The 25957-nt window shown below is 31.4% G+C and overlaps 1 protein-coding gene across 1 annotated transcript in view; it reads left to right on the top strand.

Annotated features, from left to right (window-relative positions):
- Positions 1-25957, top strand: part of LOC124357168 (four and a half LIM domains protein 2) — a 492077-nt gene that overhangs the window by 37082 nt on the left and 429038 nt on the right. Inside the window, exon 2 of the mRNA XM_046808680.1 lies at positions 12207-12292. Within this exon, the coding sequence (XP_046664636.1) occupies positions 12207-12292 (86 nt within the window). The remainder of the gene's footprint in view (positions 1-12206; positions 12293-25957) is intronic.

The raw sequence follows: 25957 nt of genomic DNA, 5'->3' as shown, positions 1-25957 counted from the left end.
TGACACTCTTTTTAATGATTCATAACTAAACAAAAAAAAGATATTTTGTGATGAAATGTAATTTAAGAGAGTTATATGTTTTTAAATCAATACTAGTTAAGAAATTATAAATTTTGTAAATAAATAAAACACATTTTTCGTTCAGTCCTCTATCGTATGCGTATGTTATAATATCGTAGTCTTAGCTTAAACCCTATGAGGACCTGATTACAAATACCCCAAATACTACTCTAAATCCACACAATCGCACGTTGATGAACACAACTATTTCTGTTTTAATTGTCTTAAGGAAATGTATATTAAAAAACCTTTTAAAATTTTAGTCAATTTAGTCCAAAAAATGTAACCCTACCTGCACCGACTGCACTTCCTTAACGATTTCGCTTGGATAGAAAATGTATACAAATTCAGCTACAAGTATCTAATTCCTCTTGAAAAGTTAGTTATTTAGTTTATTGACTAAACCCTTTACAATTTTGTCAATATTGAGTAATTTATATGACTTTAGATCCTTTCAGAAAAGGGATTGATATGAAGATATTACCATACAGCCGACAAAATAACAAAGACATTATAAGACTGATTAAAATTATTAGTCACCTATAAAATGAAAAAATAATAATAATATGATTGTATAACTTTACAAACAAAGCTTTATTAATAAAACCATAACCTGCAGAAGATTAGCAGTAACTCTAACATACTTTTGTACTAGTTGAGGATAAGTACTAATCCTTTGGGCTTATTATACAGGTTGCTCCTTTTTAGTGTGCTTTGAAATTTTTTTGATCGTAGAGTATTTTAATGGGCATTACCAATAAAACCCAGGAAGTTTATATTTTTACAACATTTTAGGAAAATAAGAATTTACTGTATGAGTTTCTTTAATTGAATAGCTCATTTGATAACAAAAATGTATACATGTTATTAAAAATTCTATGGTTGTACATGCACCATCATAAAAAAACATTCTTGCCTACTAGGTAGACTCTTACATTCATTTTTAAAATTTTTTCATCAAATAGTTTCTTTGCAGTGATTAAAAAATACAAGTCTACACAACAAGTCATCATAAAAATGTGTTGCGTGTATTGCGATAGTTAGACTACGTGTATTGTCACATATATCTATTTTGATTGTACTGAATTTATTTACAAATTTATTATATCGTTGCCATCATGGTTACCCATAACACCAATGTAACAACATTCACTAACGCTAAGCCCAAATCCCATGGAGTGACATGCACCATGTACTCAGCGTTCCTCATATGGAAATAAAGCTTCATGCACAATTTCAAGACATGACTGAACATTTTCCAGCCCCTCGAGTTATAAGCTTTGCTAACGCTCAATCAATTACACATTAACTATAACTGTGTTATATATACTATTGTGAAATTCCCTTCAATGTATTTAAATAGATCTTGAAAAAATGCGTCCTTACTGTCATTTAATTTGGGAATTCATGCAAAGGAGTAATTGATCATGTAAATCTTCCTTCCTCTATTGTCCTGGCAACTGGATTTTTAGTGTCTCAGCTTATCAATTCAAGGACACGGGTTCAAATTCTGAATCAAACATAGCATTTTCGGAATCATCTGAGACTAGCTTGAATATATTGCTTCAGTTCTGTCTGGGGATCATCCCCCAGTCATCCACTTCTGGTCATCCGCAAAAACACATCTTTGAGCTTCCCTCGGGCCTACTCGTATACGATGGGCATTGGGTCTGACGATCATAGACTGATTTGGTTGAGTAGTAGTTTATTCTGATAAAAATATTTAATAAAACTTTTAAATTTTTATCGTGGCCCTAATATTAAAGTGTATCACTGAATATAGATAGTAGAGCTCAATGCCAATTTTGTCTTTAATAGCTCTAAAATGTGGTGAAGCAGTTTATGAACTAGACCAATTAGGTCAGCAAAATACAGTTTTTGTCCCTAGCTCGTTTCGCCGAAAAACAAGAACGCATAACAAAACTTTTATACAATTATATTAGTTTAAAATTCACGCATATTGACGAAACTCACGACTATTAAACATGAATAAATGTAAAACTAATATAAAGAGTACAAAATAATAAAAAAATAGGTCAGACAGACACATTGATAATCTATTTTTGTACAATATTACACAACCTACACTTCTAATTCATTGTTTATCGCCCAGTTCAAATTCCATCAGGCGAATTACACTAATTTAGTTATAAATCTACACGAAAGAACTTTGCATTTAGAAAGAAGTTTCGAGATAATTTATTTACCCTTTCTTTGAAATACTAATTAGGTCCGATAAGCCGTAATATAAACATAAAATACATTCTGGTAATATATTATGACTCTGTGTTTGTTTTTCCAAATAACCGATAATATATTATATAAGTTATCCATCCTACTACTAATACTGATTGTATCAAATTTAAGTTTATTAATCTAAAAAAATATTATAATATAAAATATTATATAATATAAAATAATATTATATTAAAATATTATTCACTGACTCTCTTAAACTCTTCTGATAAAATGGTAAGTAATCAGCAGATTAATCTTATATTGCTACATTGCTATAATTTAGCTGTCAACAGACTACGATTCCAGTGTTTTTGCAGTGCTGTTAATTAATCAATTACACATCTTACTGCACACCTAACGTATCTATGGTGTGAAGAGTTAATTCATAGCAAATGTTCAGTTCAGCTCCATTTCACCTTCCGTTTAGTAGGGTCTGGAATCTGGAGTCAATGTATGTCTAAAGAGATATGAAAAAAGTCGGCAACGAAGAAGCTCCAAATAAACTTTATTTGCGGCTTTTTGATATCAGACAGACTCCTAGATTACAAAATCAAGTGTAATCTATAGTGTTATCATTGTTTCATCAATTTTGTCTAGGCGTCTCTGATGTCAAAATGATCGTACAAGTTCGTTTTGAACATCCTCATCACTGACGTTCTTTTGAATTTCTTCACTACAACTTCTTACTCAATGGTGTTTTAATTTGTTCTAAGATTTTTAAAACATTTTAAAACCTTTCGTGATAACATCACTAAGAATTAATCAGTAACCAATATCCAGATATAAAACGTACTTCCTTAGTTAAAATTCTTATAAATCAGCGTTATGAAATGGACAAATTGTGTAAAAACTCAGTGAAAACAACTTAATTCAGTATTTAAGTTGCGGTGTCTTACAAGAGACTCTGAGGGTGGCGTTTAGTGGCATATTTGAGTCTAAGATGAGTTGTCATAGTTTTATGAGAGTTTTGTGATCTTCTGAATTTGAAATAGAACTTTAGTTCTGCAGAAGAGGATTTCTGAGATCGTCTTGAGTGTCATTCCTTAGAATGTTTCTTAGGAACATTTGATGTTCTCCTTATTGACGTATTATTGTGTTAATTTTGTTTTTAATTACCACAATTTGTTTGAAATTACAACGTGAAATGTAAAAAGCTCAACATTATTTAACTCATTACCTCTTTGAATAACCAGCTGTAAATGTAATCGTATTTAGTACAAAATATGGACTAAGTCTGCTCGAAAAGGATTTTACAGTTACGCAGTTCACTTAAATATGATCTTAATATTGATTTATTAATAAATATTATACATAGATTATTGCGATTTATTCATAATAATGTTATTTATGCATTGATATACAAAAAAAGGGCAATGCTCTATTGCGTACACCCTCCACCAAAATTTCTAATATTTTCTCTATATGGGCCAGTTGGTCCTTTTTGGATTTCTGGGTTTGCTTCAGATTTCCAGATTTGCTTCACAGGTCAAAATTTCTTACGTTTGTTTTGATCCTAATACCTATAATCATTATCATATTTGAGTTAATAGTAAAATCTGAATTTGTATTGGACAGTTTTTAAATATTTTCCTCGGTTAGGCTAGTCAACATCGTATTTAAAGTAAAGCAATATGTGATATTCCTTAAATCTCAAACCATTTAGTGCTTTATTCGTTTAGTTGTACATTTTGGATTTATATAATAAAAAATTATTGTCAATCTCCTAATTACTACACCATCTATTTACATGTACAGTGGTATAAAATTTTTAAATTTTGATTCTGCGTAGGGTACTTGACATTTAAAAACATTAGTTAGTATACAACCTTTGAATACTTATCACATGTTTATTTTAAGAAAAAAATTTCAATATTATTAGAACACGGTTTGGTTTTTGTCAAGTAATTTCTTTGACGCAACTTGAAATCCTTGGGTCTGTGAGATATTTCAAGAAATTACTAGTAAAACTTTGTTATTTTGCCAATGATTCGATTAATAATTTGTAAACTATATTATCTCGAACATTCTATGCATGAAGTATGTATGTATGTGAATTTATATATGGACAATTTTATAAGTACAATTGTTTAATATCTACAATTATATGTAAATATATCATAAGCATGTTTTACAAAAATATCAAGTTAAGTTTGAACTTACTTTGTCCCATAATACTCGAATTATTGAAGTTGTTATTACTTAATTATTTGTAATCTGAGCATGGTAAACTTACTTCCGCATATAATATTTATTTGCCTTTACTATCAGAATGATTTTTGTTTGAATATGATTTTATGATCTCTATATTTGAGTTAAATACTGTAAATAATAATATTACAAACATAATTTAAAAGGAATATTGACAGAGATCACATGTATTCATAAACGTACGTTTTAAATATATTTGTCTGGAATATTTGTATTTCTTATTACCGCAATAGTTATAACGCCCGACATGTACTTGTGGGCTACAAGCGCTCACTGCGGTAACACAGCCTGCATTTGAATGAAGCAGGCGTTAACTCTTTCGTACAAAACCAAGATGTAATGTGCATAAATAAATCATACATGTAGTACTTATTATAGTCATTATAGGGTGGCTAATTAATATAAGTTTATTTGTAACGAAATATAATAGAATGTCCTTAGAATTTCAATTTATAAATTATTATGCATTTATACAAAACAATGTATTAATTTCCCACTGTATCATAGGACTGGCACAGAATACAAGTACTTAAATTTAAAACATGCAATTAGGATAGACAATCAAGATATAATATATGTTTAAACATTGAACTATAAGATGAAAAATATCAGTTACATAAATACTAATACTGGACAAGTTTTACATCTTATCACCAACAATTACGATTTACCTAATGTGGTAATATAAAAAAACATGCATTATTTACTTGAATGAATGTGTTGAAAATATTAAACTAATTTGTTTATTGTAACAAAATGTTACAGTTATGTACATGATAATAATCAGTAATAAACAAAATGTATATAATTATACAGAGTGTCCTCAAATCCTCTACCAACCCTTTCAGATTTTATTTCTGGCCCAAAGACAAATTTCATAAATAAAATGTCATACTAAATTTTTTTACTTGATAATTTTTTTATCTGAGTTTTTTAACGATTTTTTAAAGTTTGGTATATATCTTTATGACTTAAAGACCTAGATTTAGGAAACATATTACATTTTTACAAGCTTTATTTTCAAAATAGGGGATTCTGATAAACTTCATACATAAATATCTTAAAACAACATGTAACAAAACATTATTAGTTATCATATTTTATTTAGAGAATTTTACTAACGAATTAAAACCAACGAAACCAGACGTAATAGTCAAATTAAATCTGAGCTCTAACCAATATAAACTATCAATAATGTGACAGCACTATAATTAATGAGCCACATCAATCAGCTGTTTTATTTTGGGCTGCTCTATTAAGCTAATTAGAACATTACATTGTTGAAGTGTGTAATATCTTTAAAAATGTTAAGATTGAACACTCCTTTAGTTAAAATATAATATAATAAATCATGTGTATAATATAAAAAGTAACAACTTTATTTAAATATGATTTTTAATAATTGCAACAAAGTTTTTTTATTAAAACAGAGACAAAATTTATAAACTCTGAGAGGTCAATACGATCATTCTAGAGAAAAGTTATATGATTCAAGAAGTGGAATTAAACTGGTGGTATGAATATTGAAAATTGCTTGTAAATGCAACTATTCAGCAGCGAAAAGTTTTATTTGAATTAAAAATTACTGTTTGTAACTTTTCTAACAGTAAAACCTATTTTAAATATACAGGGTGACTGGCTCTTGGTGTTTCAAAAGTTTCTCCATTTTACTCATAATCATAATAAAATGTGTAGTTTTTAGTGTATTTATAACTTTAATACCAACTTTTATTAGTGCTGTTTGTTTGTTACAAACCTCTATGTTTTTCCACATTCAACTTCACTTTTCCGTAGCTATTTGAAACAGAAATGAAATACTTTTTTATGTTAAATAGTAGCTTATTAAATGGACAAGTTTTTGTGAATTTTGACAATTGAATCTCACTAAAATTTGCTCAGAATATTGGTTTAAATATTTTTTAATTTTAAAAGAAATTTCAATTTTTTTACTTTTATTGGTAATAAGTATCTCATAAAGCTATGTGAATAGCTTATTATGGTCTTATTTAATTGAAATTTTATGAACTTTCAGAAAGCACCAATAAAAAAATTATTTACAAAGTAAAAATTGGAGAAAAATGCTGTTTTTTACATATTACATACATTTTCTGAAAAAGGAAAAAAAATCGCTACAAACAGGATTTATTAGATACAAATTTGTAAATAATAGTTTCTTACTGACCTTAGTCTATATTATTACCAGATTTATGTTTTCACACCAAGAGCCAGTCCCCTGGTATTAGCAGTCCTATGTAAATAAAGTTGTTATTTTTGTAGCAAAAAATATGTTTAACTAAACAGAAACTTAAATCCTGCAACTGAACACATCTTAACAATGCAACGTTTTAATCAGCTGTTTAGAACAGTTACAAGTTAAAACAGCTAATTATCGTGGCTTACTAGACGTGCTGTCACTTAATAACAGTGTTGATATTGTTTGGTACGCACCTTACTAAAATCTCCGTTATTTATCAACCAAGTTTCTTAAATTTAATATCGTTGGATTTTTATTTAAATGTTCTAGATAATATGTGATAACTATAGCTGTTTAGTATTATGTTGTTTTTAAGAAATATAAGTTTTAAAATTTTAAGAAGCCTTATTTTTGGAAATAAACATTGTTAAAAAAGACGTATTCTGTGTCTAGGTATTCAAGTCATATAGCTACATAACGAAGTTCTACTTTAATAAGTGTAATCAACAAACCATTTTCTAATTAAAAATTGTTAAGGGAGAAAAACAAAACTGTACGTGTTCGGGTAATAACTGAGGTTTTAAATGTCTGAATATTGATAATTTTATTTGTTTTAGGTCCGCGAATAATGTTTGTAAAATTGGTAGAGGGTTCTGGGACACTCTGTATATATTTATTTTATAATTCTACGAGTTTATTAAATTCTTGAGATGGCCACCGCTTTAAACAAAAATGGCTGACATAGCAACAATTTTAAAACCACCCAATTGTTTATAATAAATTATCCAGGGAAGTGTATTTGTATCTTTTTACATCCCTAGTAGTTTTCAAGTAAAACGGCTGGCACACTTACATACATCACCCTGTATATAAAATAAATTATGAATGCTATAAGGTACTTAAAATTGTATACCAATAAACAAATGTATAGATTTTACATTGATATAGAAATAAAAATTGATTTATAATAATTAATTCGTATGCACAGTTTCGTTTTATAATTTTTTAAATTATTATAAGTCAAATTTGTTTTCTGTGGTAATACAGTATGTACTTGTGAGTTGATTATTGTTATAATCATAGAATAGTTACAGTTACAGGAACAAAACAGATGAAGGGTTTCTTTGTTCAAGTTTAAATGGCAACTCATGAAACTAGGCATAGCCTAGAGGTAAGGCAGCGGCTCTTTGAACGGGAATGCATGGTTTTGATTCCCGGTGAAGTAAAAGAATTACAAGCTGGTTTGGCCTTTTTTCCTGTAAAAAATGTTTATTGTGATCAATAAAAATGCCATGTGATCAGAAAGAAACCAGTTAAAAACCAAAGTATATTGCGTTAATTTCATTAGAATAAAGAATTTCCACGTCATATTACATAAATTGACAAAACTATAATATGCAAAATATTATATTCTACACTGATTTTAAAAATTTGTTAGCCCTTAGTGGTCATACTGAATCATTTCTGAAATGTATGCAGATAACGCCATGAATTTTCCACTCTGAAATATTTCTGACGTACCGTAATTAAAATCTTGAAATACTTGTATTTCAGTATTGCTGCAGATAGTCATCTTCAACTGGTTAACTTTAACCGAAATAGAAAATTAAGCAATTCTCATCTGGTTAAAGAGTGGATAGGAAGAGCTTTATTGTGATTGGATAAAGCACAACTAATCCGCAATCCATATGGTTCTTCTCACAAGTTGCCAACTTTTGATATTTTAATAATCTGATATCCTCTTCGGTGTTAAAGTCATTTTTTTGTCGATTATTTCTAAGATTTCTATTATTGTCTTGGATAATAGAGTAGAAATGTAGCAAGTACCTTATTGGCGACTTCTACTAAATGTTTGGTTTTGTATCTGTGCTCTAACTTGGATTGTATCAGTTACACAGTCTGGTGCGATCTATGACGGACTTTTTCACGTTTCATATATATGTAGATATTTGTATTCACCTTTTATTTCTGCAGTGTATTCTGTCTGAACTGTCCAGAACTGCATGCAATTTCATAGTCTCCAGGCATATCTCGTATAGAAGGATTTTGACCCAAAACAGTTGTTGAATTTTTTAGCCAGCTTGTATACTATTTCTATATTGTTTTTAATACTCTCCATATTTTATCGTGCCAATTATGTTAGAAAAATAGGTAGATTTATACGTTTTACAGATCTAAATGTGTCACAATCTGAGTAGGTGAGGTGTAACTTTCATATTGTGCATATACAACTTTGTATCTATTCATCTGATGGCATTTTCTTTACAATTCAGTCATCTTTGTCTTATATTACATACAATGATAAATTAGCGTATTTAGCACTCCAAACTTGTAGACCGATGATGGACTTTAGGTTAGTGTTGAGGATCCATTTATATGGAGTATATCGAATATTGTTTCCTACGTTATCGTAGAAAACAATATTCGATTTTGATTATGTATATATAATAATTGTACATCAGGTTCCTTAGAAGTCTTTAGAATTGTGAGAAATATAATTCGTAAAAATCACAAAAACCAGTTATTAATATTTTTGTTTCCTACGGCCTTTTAAGAGAAAGGCTGTCTCCATCAGACAATTCACAAAATACAATGTTTTAGTACGAGAAAAACGGTTTTAAACCGTATTTTGACAGTTTATTTCTGTAACAACAAATTGTAAAAACGCAATACCATTATATTTTAAATAGAACTGGCCTTAAGTGACTATAACTTATTAACAAAGCAGCCGTCACGTGAAGCAGCTCTTATGTAGTATACATGTCTGGAGTATCTCTCCCGCAAGCCTTGGTCGTGGCTTTCTCATGTTTTATTCTCCTAACGTGGTGACATTGTGCTTGCCAACCTCACCTGAATATTTTACGGTCGTAAACCTGCCCAACTCATTCAGTACCGCCATTAGAAGGGTCAGTGAATACATCACAGGTACTCTTCCTCCCGTTGCATGGCAAATATATATCAGTATTGTTTGGGACTTCTTGGTATATAAATGTACTCACAATACTCTCAACTTAAAAGTCTGAGTCACTATTCATTTTCGGAAAGGTCAGTGTACCCGACATTTTTATAATTTCAATCAGTACACTAACCTTCAACCTTTAACTCTGTTGGTAAAAAATGCTATTTTAGCCATCTTTCCAAAATCCTATGTTAAACTTAAATACTAACTTTATACTGTTAGTCCTCGAATTCTTAATCACAAAATTTTAAAAAGATTTTTCTTTTCAAAGAAACAGAAATAACCTTTGGTAGAGAACTATTTTTAAGATTAATTTTTCAAAGCCCTCTGAAAACATTGAAAAAAAATAAAATCTTTGATAGCAGCATACTACATTTGAACAATATTTCATTCATATTAGTACAGCATAGTAAATGTATCACACATTTGGTTATTTAACAAAAATTAGGTTTTTTATAACACTTTTTGTTATTAACCTTGAAATGTTTCTGAGAAACCTAAAGTTATTGGACGCAGCGGTGTATTCAAGGGAGAGGCCCCTGAGAGGCCGGGCCATCTCCGCACTGCAGAAGAAAAATGATCAAATGCTATGACAAAGTCATAGTCTAGGGAATAAGAACCAACCTGCATTGTATAAACACACTACCTACCTAAGTTCTCGTGAAGTCTAAAGAGGAATTTCTCCTAAGAAGAAAAATCAATCGTAAGCTGTGTTAATTTTGGTGGGATCTTATTGGGAGGTTGTCGAAAAGGTTAAACAAATCAATCAATATTTCTCAGTTTTATATACTTAAAAACAACAGCCAGACACGAAAATTAAAGTTAAATCAACATCAGAAACATCAGAATACCATTCAGAGAGACCAAGAGTTACTCTTTAAATAAAACTATCGGCCATTATAGGGGTTAGTTTATATAACCATCTCTAGAAGTCTTGGTCTAGATTTGGTGTCTTTAATATGATATACTGTATTAATAAAAATAAAAATACACCCCACTGCCTTACAATGGCAAATTATAGTTCTACCACTAGTTGGGTGCATATAAAAACACAACACATTATACAATAATGACATGTACAATGAACATGTTTTGTGTTTTGTGAGAAATGAATTTAATGCGTTATCTCACAAAACGAGAAAATTTGGAGTAGCGTACATAGGTTGAAAGTTTGTACTTTTCTTATAAAACAAATCTCAAGATCGTTTCAGACGGCGGGCACCTAAACAATCGCTTTGTTGTATCAGAGACGTGTGTCTGCTGGCTGGGAGTCAGGGTCGCGTCAAATATTAATCACTCGCAGATGATGGTATGTCAACCCCGAATTCTCGCGGGGACACCGGGATATTCTGGGCACGGTAGTGGTAGTGGGAGTGGTAGTGGTAGTGGTAGTGATCGGTGCTGGTAATGATGTTGCTGACCTGTCTGCATTTTTGTTGGGTGAGTGTGTCTCCTCGCTTTGCATGTCGTCAATATATCATAGACACAAATGAACTTCTAGGTATTGAATAGGTGAAGCTTAGGCCAAAAATAAGAAACAAATATTTAAGACCTACGAAAAGTAAAATTACTCGCAGTCAAACAGTTTTGGTTTTTATATTATTGGACATAATAATTACTATTACGTAAAACTAATTTGATTTGACAGAGTTATAATAAAACTTTATTTTGTATACAAACATTGCGATATGATAAACCATCAACCAATCGAGATGAGTATTTGCAGAGATGTTTTCCTTTTTTCCTTTAAGACTTCGTTAGCTGAATTGCAATAGGCACTTTTAAGTACTTTCTCAGCGAAGCAGCCCTTTTTATCACGTTTGGATAAACCAATACAAACTATTATAACTGTGATTGTTATTTTTAAACTTCTTAATGTCTTTAAAGCTTTAAATATTTGTAATTATAATTAAATATTTTATGAAGAATATTATCAATTAAAAAAAGAATTTCAATAAAATATTGTATTTGTTTAAAATTTTAAGTTTTTCCCAGTTTTAATAGTTGTTTAAAACTTTTTTAAATATGAAATGGTGGAAGAAACTTAATTTTCTTTCATTCCGAGTTTTGTAAGAAAATAATTCCGCTACATCCTGTGAGACTTTCCTTCGCCTTAATTATCCACTCCATGTACTAACTTTAACTCGTCCATAATTAACTTCGTTTGAATTAAGACCTAATTAATTTAACATGTTAGTGTTAGAGTTAATAAAACTTCTTGGGTGGTCATAGAGAAGTTCAACTCTGCAGATAGTTTCAGTCCACCCCTTGATGCGTTTTTGAAGTTCCATCTAGATTTTAACACAAATACTGTATTATTACAATAAAATTCCACTCTTTGAACGAATACGAATTAAGCAGATATTTTGTGATGATAAGGAGATAGTTTTAATATATTACAGGAAAAGAATCAAACATTTTGTTATTGTGACTTGTTTCACGCTAATGTATTATTTTACAGTGACGATGTTAAACCCTAATAGTGTAACTGTATACGAGTGTCCAATTGCAAAATACAATGCTATCTCACAATACCCTATGTTCCAGGGGGTGGTGGTGCACGAGGTGGACGAAGGTCAGCCCTGTCAACTGTGTGACCGCTGCACGAACGGTTTCCATCCTCATCCTTGGAGGTATGCTTTGATTGTCTGCATTATTTGCTTTATACTTCCGCCATCATGCTGTAAGTAGCATTGTGTTTATAAAAATGTCAAATATTGGTTTTAGTGGATATAGTAACAGTTTGAAACTCCAGTTCATAAATTAAAAAAGTGGTTGGAATTTGGGCGCGCTTGTGACAACATTAGCCGTAGCCAAAGTATTAAATTTGATCTAATCTGTCATATGTGTTTTTCATGGCAAAAATGGACTTTGGAATAGAAACTTAATTAATAAGCTAATTACAAATGTATCCAAGGAAAGCCATATTTTTGTTTCATATTGCTCACAAGTCTTAAACATTCCTTTTTGCTACCATTGGCCAAATAGTCATTATTTATTTAGAGTTGACAACAAACGGTCTATCTCAGCTAATAACAAGACTGCCCTCATTCGTCTGTTACATCTTTCATTCACCACCGCCCTAAATACGCACAGCTATTTCGATACCTCCAATCCTCGTGCAATTATTGTTATCAATAGATGTACGTACAGTATTAAACAGGTTTGACTCTTGATAAAACCTCATTACGGATACCTCATATAAGTTCTTTGAACAATTCTCATTATTTGGAATCGGTTTGTCCTCCCTCAGTAATGAGACAGGCTTATGTTTCCTCGGTTAATTCTAAGCTGAGTTATGGATTGCCTTTTTGGGGTAGTTCATATGTTTCAAATTTGTCTAATTAAATAGTGTTTTAGAAAAAAATAAGATTTATAAATTATAAGATTGGTATGAGATATTAAAGAAAATTCATTTCCACTTTTGTCTTTAATCATATTTTAGTAACGGATATTACATGCTTTTAGTTTTAGTACAATTTTCATATTAAGTAATAACACTGGACCTGTCATTGACACCTCTATTTATATTACTAGACGCAGTAATTGTATGTATGTTGTAATTTTTTTAAATTTAATTCCAAGTACGATTAAAATAAAATATTTGGTTATTCAGTAAAAATATTTTATTCTTAATTTATAAATGTATGATTTCAATATCGAAAGTGGGTTGGATTGTTCTAAATAATATGTATTATTTTAGTGATAATAGAGTGATTTAAGTTTGCTTATAAGTAAATGTGTTTTATACTGTTATTGTACAACTTGGGCTTCCTGCTTAGTTTTTAATTGAACAGCTGATATTGACTCCCACCCAAGTGCAATGGGTTGGTCTATTTATTTCTTTTTCAGCTGTGTGTTGCTGTATACTGTAATTACATATATTTGAATGAGAAAAATAAAAACATTTATTTATTAGAAAATACGAATAAAACCAAATTACTTCGAACGTAACTTTAGAGCTCATTATCTTTTAATAAAATATATTGTAATTATAGAAGTAAAATGTTATGCACTAGGAAGGAGGTTATTGTTAATGGCTAACTGCAAGAGTAGTTTCATCACTATAAGCAAAAGTGGCTGTTTATGGTGAGCAATTATGTTTTACGACGAGACGAAGACAAGGTCCATTTTCCTTTTGCGTGGATATCAACTGTTTTTACCGTAAGGGAAACAAAATAGAGGCTCATTTTAATTATTATTACATGAGAAATCAAAATAGCCATCCCGTGAAGCGTATGTGCCAAAACAATGGTTATTTACTCGCACTGATGATCCGCTGTTATAAAGTAACGAAACAACTCGTTTCAAGGAACTACAAAAACAACTTTTGTGGAGTATGAAAAAAATAGTTTTCAATATTCATGACGATAAAATGATCGGCCTTACTACTGTTACACAATCAAAGGCTCGATTCAACAATCTGCTGTATATTGTAAATTCAGATTTTCCTATAACAGAATTACTAAATGACCTCTTTAATGTCCTACAATAACTGTTCAGCTCTATTACGCATATCAATGTATCATGTGAAATTAAAAAGATATGAATAAGCCATACCACGTGGCTCGTAACAGGCTTCGCTAAGACTGTATGCAAAATTTCAAATCTTTATAGCTCATTTCTTTCTATACATGTCCTGCAGACAGATAGGCAGTAATATATAAAGTCATACAGTAAAGAAATTTACATTCCTCCAGCAGACAAAAGATAACCTGAGTTAGGATACAGAGTGATAGGCTTCAATGACGCTCAGCAAAATTCCGTAGTTAAACATGCACCATTATATAACTCATTCTTGTCTATGTAGAAATAAAGTTTCATACAAAATACAAGGTGTAGTGCAAGTGTCTCGAAATATCTTGCCACATGAAACATTAACATTTTGTTCAGTAGGTTAGGTTTTATACCAGTGTTCAAATAAAAGTACCCTTTAAGCTAGGGAGGGTACTACAACGTAACGCGCTGAAGTCATATATTGCCACCGACTTTTTAACATTGACTCTAGTCTATTATATATTTTATTTTTAAATCTCACTGTATGAATAAACGTCTCACTTGTTAAATCTCATGTGATTGTGCACACAGCACGTTTAAAAATTATTTATTCAGCTATTTTATCGCTTGCAACATGTTTACCCATAGCACCAATATTCGCTAACGCTCAGCCAAATCCGCGGAGTGACATGCAACCTCATCGAGCTCAGTGTTCCTTATACCGGTATATAATTGAAGCTTCAATCAAAATATCGTCTACAGGTTAATTCGTTTTCGAGATACGGATAGACACACAGATATACAGAAATTAAATTTTCCAGCCCTACGACAGATTTAGATAAAGCTCAGCTAGTTAGAACTTAACAACTCTAACAAACGGGGTTTGTAGAGAAGACAGATTGAAAGGTTGTCATGCTGTAACTTGTAGACCTTGCGGTGTTCTATGTTTAGACGACAGATACCCCTTATTAGTTGTTTTATACCTCGTAATTTATCTTGAAAACTAGGAAGCTATTCGGGAAGGAACAAATTCCTCGCAAAGCGCAATTGAGGATGGTTTATTGCGTTCTTGGGATTTATAACCGACGAGATTGGCCAGAAATAAAACCTCACGCTTAGTATAAATAGAGAATTTAGTTTTCATGGTCAAAGCAGTGAGTATCCTCACATGTGTGTTTTATAGTGACCGTATTACACACTGCATACTCGTCCGCTTTTGTTTTTTCACTGAGTATGAGCCAGTTATTGTAGGTTGACTTTATACTTGATTTAAAAGCCAAGGAAGCTTGATATTTATATATTTTATTCCAAACAATTTGGAATACCAATATCATCAACCACTAAAGAGTAATCTTTGGTATTTATAGCAAAAAATGTAAAGAATTGATGGCTGAGAATTAGCAGAGTCTACCACTCTAGAGGTTGGAAGAAATTTAATTTTTTTTACTGTCGTACGATATCTCGAAAACGAACTGGCTATAAACTTAAAGCTTCATTTCTGTATAAGAAACACTGAGTTCTATGTTGGTCCATGTCACTCTATTTGTTTGAGCGTTAGCGAATATTTTTTTCGTGGACGTATGGGTAACCATGATAGCATGATCAGATTCCGTTTATGAAAAATCTGTCATGAAATATATTTTGCATCGTGATCGAACTTACAAACTTACCACACACTATCGTTCTATTATCTAAAATGCTGCAGTTGTTGGGTTTCTTCTCTCCCCATTTTAAACAGTACTAGAGTATCTGATAAGAAGGTTATGAACAGGAATTGATATTATACTAGATCAACAGACTGATGTACTATGATTTACAATCCTGGATGTTTGTTATCTTAATTATAATTTTGATATGGGAAATATTCGGCAGATTTACATTAGTGATCTATAAAAAACATTTTTCCTTACTAGTTGTGAGAATGTAACGATACTCATTATATGGAAACTATCTTGGAATCTTGGAAAGCAAGACAATTTGAATAATTTTAAATTATACGTTTAAATTATTGTAAACGGATTTCAACTAAAGAGAATAACTATTTTGTTATGAAGCAAGATGATTATGTGAAATATAACAATATGCTAGGTTGTAAAAAATATAGAGGTTGTAGATGGATACAACTTAATTCTGTCACATTACGTTAAAACAGGCAATAATAAAGTATTAGAACAGAGCATGTGTACGTTAAATATACAAAACGAAAATTTGCAATTTATGAAAGAGAATAAAACCCAGAACAAACTGAATCAACGTTTTAAATACGTCATATTAATCTTTGTCACCAAAGATCATAAAATATTAAATAAGCATATTATTGTAAAATGGAAAATATAATTTTAAATTCTTATGCAACACATAAAAATAATTAAGGGGAGCTCAGTTTTCATATTTTAATCTAGATTCAACATATATTTTAACTGCTTATATGAATATACAAATTAGTCATAATATAAAAACAATAGTTTGTTTTAAGATTAGTAGATGAATAAATCTTGAACAAATTCATTGAAGCTAGTAGTATAAAATACAAACAACTTAAACATCTGATTGGTCATTATGTGAAAATTGAACGATCTGTTAATATTTTTATAATCCCTTATCTTTTCTGAATCACCAATAAAGTTATGTAAATATTCGAATTACAATTAGAGCCGCGTACATCAAGTGGACAGAACATTCTAATCCGTCGCCGTCAGTAAAGTCGATAGACACGACACGAGATCCCGGTCACGTGATCTGTAGTCACGACATTGCCATCAGCTGTCCGTCAGCTGACCAGAGACCGCTTACGTCATCATCATCTCAGCTGGTCACTTTGCCCAACGATTAACTCTTAGCCCGTTCACACAGAGAAAATTAATGTAATTTAATAAAAGCCATTGGGTAGATATCGAGTGTCACCTATTGAAAATATTGTTTTTATCACCTTACAATTATAATTGGTTGAATAATCTATGCTGTATATTTTAAATAGTATGTATTGGCCCACGGAAAAGTTGTGATGCAGTTTCAACAGTTTTATATCCTAAGAAAAAAGAATAAAGAAAATTAATGAATGTGTTTTTGAAATTTTATTTGACCGTTGCTGTCTTCAGTAGGGATTATGACAATATTTCACCTAGGACAAATAAATAGAGTAGATAAAATAATGATTGTTAATGAAAACTTATTACGTTGAACATATATTATTTAAAAGAAGACTTTAAGTACTCGTAAATTGGAAAAACATAAAAAAGAAATTAAATTTAGGTCAACGTAAGAAATTAATAGCGATTTAATTGCCTTTGAATGATGGGTGTAAATAAATCATAGTATTTAGTATATGATATCTATATTAATGTGTAGATAAGCTAGATATAAATTTTGTAACTAAATATTAATTAGGAAAGTTTACAGGAAAAAGGTACTTGTTGTGTAATGAATGGGATTTGTTTCAAATAGGTTCTTCAAAACAGCCTCATTTAGAGAAGCAAGAGAAGTAAAAAAATCAAACGGAAACTACTTATTTATGCTACAAGAAGAATTGAATACAACAATATACGAGATCACTATTAAATACTCTGGTTTTTGTTTGTGTCTTAATTAACCCTTGAGAACACGGTGGGTCTATGGCACTGTAGTGATTACAAAAATTTTATATACACAGTTATTAAGCATTGAAACTAGTTTGAAAATGAAAAGAGGCAAACGTTTTGGAAAGCTTACGAAATAATTGATTGAGCAGTTTGCTGACGTAAATAAAAAATGTATCCTTTATTGTATAGGTAGTGTTGAAGGATTTTCTTTACTAAACAGATATAGTTGCTTTCATGTTAATTTTAATGGGCTTAGCGTTACCGAAGGTATCTTCAGATGGGCTGGAACAATTTCATTTCTATTTGTCTGTCTGTCTGCTCCGCACGATATCTGTAGAACTAATTAGCTTATTCGACTTGAACTTTTGTGTGAAGCTTCATTATCTATAGGCCTACAAACAATATCGCGATTGATGATGGTGCATTTTACTCCATTCGATTGATTGAGCGCTAGCAAACATTTTTACATTGGTCATATGTGTAACCATGAATTCAACAAGATATTCGTAGAATAAATAAGTTTGTAAACAAACAGGGTACAATCATACCCGTATATACTCAGAATATAGAGCATATAAACTGTTACTCTAACATACAGTTGTGCTAGTAGAGGGACGATATTGACCCCATAGGCTTATACAGGTTAAGAAATTTTAACATGAGACTAGTAACACACGTAGCCTAATGAAATGAGCTGTAGTCTTCATATATGCATAAGCGCAGCCAGCTACGAGACACATAGTGTGGTGTACTCCTATCTCTATTAATAATTATTTATTTTTTAGTTAATACATATCTTTGCTTTTTTAGTATGGTTCTAGTCGCTCTCATTGCTTTCTCAATACTGACCTTTTTCTTATGGTCTAATATAAATTTACGACTTGCAATGGACTAGCCGCTGATTCAGAGATTTTCGGGTATGAGCTAGGAACTCGCAGATCTATTCTCTGAACTGAAGCTATTCGCTAAAGATACTTTGTAGAATGTCGGCCCAAACCTCACATCCATTGTAGGACTATGCAACCGAGATAAAAAAATCGCCTTCGACCTACCGTCAAGCCACTGATATCCGCTACTAGTCTACAAAATCCTACTGTACCTTAGTAGCTTTCTCTGATGATTACCGGGTATGCTTCCAGAATGCAAGTTTGTTATCCAGACGCACAAAACGATTCTTCACTACTGGCTTTCTCAGTATCTCGACAATTTCATCTTGCAGTTGAATGACTGTCGTAATTCGTTTTTGCGTGGCTAGAATTTCGGTCATTCTGGTCCTAAGCGTCACCCCCAAGTTCTCGTAGCCAAGAGCTAAAGCGTTACATTAATATGTTCAGCACCAACAAGGACATTTTTGTCACTGTATTTGATACGGCGCGGCAACCAATAACTGCAGCTATGTCATCTGTATAACCCACCAGAAAATATCCGGGGACATGAGCTACGACCAGCTACGATCTGACAGGTAGCGGGGCGCTATCGGATACTCTGGGATCCTAAAATCTCCAAAGCATTGACCGAAATAGTATGCCGATGGCTACCTTCATGATTTAATGCGTAATTAATGGTACATGTATCAGTGCCAATCAGTGAAGCAGTTGGTGTCGGCATTGAACCAAGAGAGTTCATATTCTAGAGTATTTGTCGTCGTATAATATAAAACATGTAAATGTACGAATATCATATTGATTTTTCGTTTTTTCGTTGGTTGCCAGCAAATTTACCAGTAACAATTTTACAACTGCACCATCTATTAACAGTTGAGTAATAAATTTTAAATGACAGCTGCAGAACACAATTAAATAATATAAGTAAATCGATTATGGAAAAAAGTAAGAACTGTATAGAAAGTTTATTAAATTATAATAATGTTAGCGGGTTTAGGCTGGTTTTCTTTTAGAGCTTGGAAGCACGTCCTGTGGGACACTCCCCGGACCCGCCTACTCTCCTGATTATAGGACGTAAACTCCTAATTCCTGTCAGTTCCTCGAGCCATCAAATGAACAGTTCTCTCTCCATATCTCGTGATCTTAGTACCTCCTTCGAGCTTTATGCCGCCTATCTTTATGAGCGAGAAAGATGGGAACGGTTGTCTTTATAACTGCACATTTCCCCTTCATCGTACCATTTACCTTTGTGATACCTTATCGTTATTAACGACACTATTTGATGTGTTCATATTCTTTAACTCTTCAAACATTAAATAATTCCTAACAATGAACATTTTTAGAGGAAAAAAGGAGGTTAAAAGTGAATAGTAAAATAGACATCGCTGCACGATACACTAATCTTTTTAAACTTTGTTTAGGCGTTTTCCTTCAAAATTTGTCACCTACAGTCGTTAAATTATTTTGTTTTGTCAAAATTCCATTCTTTTATATCCCGATACTCATAATCGACTTTAAAACTCACACAAATTTGTATTTATAGATGTTTCTAAATTTTAGGTATTGAGCAAACTTCCAGGTTATTAAGTTTAACGACGGTAAAAATGAGAGCAATAATTATAGTACATAAAAAAATTAACAACTATTTTTCACTACATACTGAACTAAAACATGTATCAAACTAATCATCTTGTATAAAAGGGAACTTATATCATTCGGAAAATTAAATAAAGAGATATATAGGACCTTAGTATTTCACAATGTATTAATAAAATCGATGTATTTGCAGCTATACATATATTTTATTTGACAAATTAGAAACCATTATTAGGCCTCGTATCAGTGATTAATCAAAGAGCCAATAATTATAAAAAATCCTAGGAATAAAAAAATTGCCTCAGTAAAACAGATAGCATTAAATTATGAAAAACTTGCTGAGTGTGATGCAATATTGATTCTTATTTAGACATACTCGTCGTTGATTCGTTTAAGCTTCAACCAATCACGGTTTTGCTTCGCTCCTTTAGTTCTTCTGTGTAATTGTATGTTTATTATTGACAATTTTGTTTCTGTTCTCTAATGAAGATGACTGTTAACAGAGAGTTCCATATATTTCAAGATTTCAGTCATGTTAACAATGTTTCTACTCAGTGTAAACCGAAAACTGGACAATGGCTAGAGTGGTATCTACATGTAATGATATAAAAAACAACCGAAGATAGTCAAACTATACATAAAAAGTGTGGTATCGTTAGAAATTAAAAAATAAATGATTCCAAACTGTACAATTGAGGTATTCCAAATTGTCAGGAAGGTATTTGATCGTCTGATAAAAGTTTTAAGTAGCACTCATTATACAGTTCGTGGTACAAGTAATTTACAAAGTTTTATATCAGCCTCCATAGACCATATACTATTGCTGTAATTATGAATGTAATCAAAGGGAGGAAGGAGACAGAGAACAATCTGCACCTGCGGGGCCGAGCCACACCGGACGTTATAACAGTATCTGACCAGTGACCGGTGCTCGGTTAGTAACCACGTGAACCACACCCATCCCTCCACATCATCGAGAGTCATTAGCCGGTGGACGGGGACGTGCAAGGAAGTATATTTAATTTTTGCTCTGCTGGATATCCAGGCCGAACTTCGCGCAATTCCACTTTTACTTCCACCATCGCGACCCTCTCCCACCTTCACTTTGAATAGAATATAGCCTCGGCGACTAGATTGTTTACCGATTTCCCAACGTGCGAGCTGGCCTAGAACTACTTGGCATTTTGTGCAGGAGACTTATGTAATTATTTGAGTGTAAAATATATCGCCTCTATTACTAATAATTGCAATATTTATATTTCGTTTAGTAGTTTTCATATTATGGCATTCGCCCATGGGGCAATTTGTCATTTATCAAAATTTTCGTTTAGCAAAAAACATTGTCAGAACATTAGATATGAAAGCACCATCATAATTAAATTCTCAGTAATTTACTCTATACATTCTAGAAGCTTTGTTCTTATTTAGTAAAAATTGTTTATATTATTATTTTAACCACTTTTATTCAAATATGTGGGTCTGATGACGTTCTCATTGAGTACCTACTAAAGGCCTCACAGAAATAAAAAAAATATTATTGTAGTGTTTGTTTTAAATTATTAATTTACTCTATGTTAAACAGAACTTCCTCTTGCAAAGCGCTTCTCATGATTACACAACAAGACAGAAAAGTAATTTGGTCCCTCCTCATGTAAAAGACTGTCCAAAACTAGCCATATATAACTATATATACCTATATATATATATATATATATATAAAACCTTCTAACTACATATAAGATATGTATATCCTTCATAATACTTAATAAAATAAGATTTTGAATTTTTTGAATGATACAAATTTCTACCTCTTTTCAAAGGGAGGTACGGGGGTAACTTTAAACTTTGTAATTGCAACCCCTATCTTGTGACATATCATTTTAATGCCATATTTAATAGAAACACAGTGACACTAAGAAAACAAATCTACGCCGTTTCAAGTAAAAGTTACGGGAAAATAAAGAAATTATAACCTGTAGGAATAATGCCAATGTTTTTCGCATTTAAATACAATGTATGCGTTGAGGTACCGAGCTTATTTACGTAGTATCTAATGTTTCAGGTGTGCATAGTTTTGGTTGTTTGGTTCTTGCATAATTACAATAAAATATTTTTTTTTGCGTGAAACAATGACATTATTGCATGAGATGCGTCAACGTAATTACTTAAGGTACATAACTACATCAGATAAATAATGTTCAACAAAGTAAATATATACAATGCAATACAATTCTTGTATGTATCAGAACCGGGGGTTATCTACAGATAAGACAGAATCATTTCATGTACAGTCATGTATCTTTTTCTTTTAGCTTATTTTAACAAATAACATAATGTTATGTATGGTTAACACTGCAATAAAATCTGACTGGGCCTATTGCATTGCAACATTGCTTAACGGTAATAAAGAACTTGGTCTATTACTATTTAATATATAATAATATTTACTTTTGATATGAAATAATAGATGGAAATTAAAGTGGATCTTTCTATTCAATGCTCAGCACAAAGATTCCTTACCCCTAATGTTCTTTTTCAAACAGCTTATAGGACATATTTGTATTTAAGAAACATTCTTTCTTAATTATTGTAATGTTAATAGGTGAGATAATTTACGTTTTTATAAAAAGAGCTCTTTTTGAAAACAAATCATGTGAAATTTGTCAAATTTGTCACTTACTTTACTAGAAGGTAGGCAAATGCCGCACCACGCGTTACATAACAGGCTCGCCGAAGTTGCATGCATGTCAATAGTTCATTTTATTCTCGAGATGTCTTTTGCACATATAGAAAATCATACAGAAAATACATTGTTTACCTTTTCTGGTTGACAAAAGAGAGATTCTGTCAGCTCACTAAGTCATAAATTTCAATGACACTCAGCCCAATTCCATGGGAAATTCCAAATCTTATAGCAAAATTTAAAGTCTACAGATGAAATCTATTTGTAGATATCTTGCCACATGTTAAACTTGCGTATTTGCATTGGATGAGTTTCATAGCAGTATTATATAATAAAATTTCCGGTGAGGTAGAGAACTCCCATTACAACGCAAGAATGCGCTGAACTCAAATATTATCATCAAATTTAAAATTCCCTTTCCACTGTATTACTTTTTATTTTACTCTGCTACTTTCTCGTTGCCACCATGGTTATCCATAAATCCATTGGAAAAGTACATCCACACAAACGCTAACGCTCGGCTAAATTCTATGGAGTGACATTCACCATCATAAAGATATGAATTATTATACAAAACTTGAAGTGTACAGATTATATCTTTCTAGAGATATCTTGCTACATGGCGACTTCACATTTTTGTTTATTTAGTTGGGTTTCAAACCAGTATTTAAGTAATAAACATTCCGTTAAGGTAGGAAGGGCAATCCAACGCAAGAGTACGCCGAAACTAAATCTTGTCATCTACTTTTAATATTGAATTTGCACTCTATTATAATGTTTTTACTGTATGAATAAGCTACATATATTGATATGTAAAATATTAAAATTTCATATCATTGTACTCAGCTTGTTATTAATTTATTCTTCCTGCTATTTTCTCGTTGTCATAATTATCTCCAAAACCAATGTAAAAACATTCGCTAATATTCATCCAAATTCCATGGAATGACATGCACTGTCATTGAACTCAGTTTAAGATGTATAAAATGAATAAAAAGACAAATTTTCAAATATACAGGTTAGTTCTAGACACAAAAAGTGCAATTTCATCCCCTAAAATGATATAAAAATTATGAAAATCATGTAATAATCAATGTCTAAAGGGAGTTTTTGTAAATGTTTGTGTACGATTATAATAAAATGTACTTTATTACAGTATACTTGTGCATCAACATCTAATTCGCAAAAAAAAGAAAGAAAAAGGAGCGACTTCGACCAACCAGCAACAGTTTAACTGGGACAGGGTGACCAAACGTCCTGGAAAATCCTGATTGTCCCGGCATTTTATCATATCATACTGTGCTCCTAAAATAGGGCATTTAAACTCCTCAGCTTTAGAATATGTGTTATTAAACCATTTGAAACCACATATATTTAGATTGTAAATATCGTGGTTTTGTAAACTTAATATAATGTCATGCAAGAGGAAAAATTATTATTTCGAGTTTTTTTACCAATAAAGTTTATTTCTACAACTCGACTCCAGTTAACTGTTCTGTTTACTGTTGCGCTCCATCTATTGGCAATCATGTAAACAACCAACATTCGTTTGTCCACCATCTATTAATAATGTGTGTTGTTCAGAAATTATGTTAATCAAATTAGTTGGAAATTATATCTGTATTTATGTATTAGTACGCATTGTAATATGAACTGTATAATGGTGGAAATGCCTATAAATTCAAAGAAACTTAAAGTGCTTTGCTTATAATTGTTTTATTATTATAATAAAACATAGCCTACGGTCTAATGAGAACAAGAAGTGTTAGGTAAGTTAACTGTTTAGGCTGTCCATTTTATAACAAATTCTAAGGTCCTAATATTAAGAAACTTATAAATAAAAACACATAAATTAAATTCCGAATAAAAAATTTATAACGAAAATATTAGACTATTAGAATATTAGACAACTTGAGCTGTAAACTGGTGGAAATGCTTATAAACTCAGAGAAACTTTATATAATGTCATGCAAGAGGAAAAATTATTACATCGAGTTTTTTTAACCAATAAAGTTTATTTCTACAACTCGAATCCAGTTAACTGTTCTGTTTACTGTAGACTATTAGAATATTAGACAACTTGTAAAAACTGGTTTTCGTGTTTAAGTTCTACAATAGCATTAATAAAACGTCTTATATTACTATATAAATCAATCATAGATTTTTTCGTCTGGGGAATAATCAGGCAATTACGAGTATTTGGTTGAGGGGAATACAATTTGGACGTGATCCTATTTACTCCGGGGATATTTTGGTTGCCCCTGGGTTATTTTGATTACACTCAGAGAAAAGTCACGCTTTATGCAATCCTCAACGCCCCCCGCCGACTCTTACAAACAACCCATACTTACCAGACACAATCCTACCATCCAAGGGTAGGTTCAACTATTGAGAACAAATTACTGGTAGCAAAGCGGGCATCTCCACTCCTGAGACTCCAGTCAGGACAAAGACGCAACATCTGGCCAACGGTTGCATCGAGGAAGGCACTCACATGGCACTATTTGTGTGTAACTACATTGTACATGTAATATTATGAATATACACCTGAAACACTCTCTATAGGAAGAATTGCTAAAAAAATTAATTAATGTTGAAAATTGTACTTTGCTTTGAAAAACAATTCACAATTTAACAATTCATTGGTTGAAACATTAAAAGGAAACCCCAACCTAATTCAACAAAAGTGGGCTGTATTTATTTATTCATCAACGGTATCCACCATTTTTACAATAACAATTAACAATATTTGTATAAATAACACAATATATCAATATAGGCCTACTAATACTATATAAAATATACAATAATAACATATATTAAATATGTGGACAGCAAATAAGACAAAAAAAGAAGTCAGAAGCTGGTGAGCAAAAACAGTAAACAAGTGTAACAAGTCTAGTGTCTAGACAAGAAAAAGAGGGCAACAGTTAAAAAGAAAATTTGAACATCTATAACAACAGTAAAATCTTTAAAGCAATAAGAAGAGATGAACTTGAAAACAAACTATAGGAATATGATAAAAATTTGAAAAATAACGACATTAAATTTCTGAAAGAA

This window comes from Homalodisca vitripennis, chromosome 3, assembly GCF_021130785.1.
Source record: "Homalodisca vitripennis isolate AUS2020 chromosome 3, UT_GWSS_2.1, whole genome shotgun sequence".
NCBI lineage: Eukaryota > Metazoa > Arthropoda > Insecta > Hemiptera > Cicadellidae > Homalodisca > Homalodisca vitripennis.
Note: the sequence above shows the minus strand (reverse complement) of the source record. Positions and strands in the feature narration are given on the sequence as shown.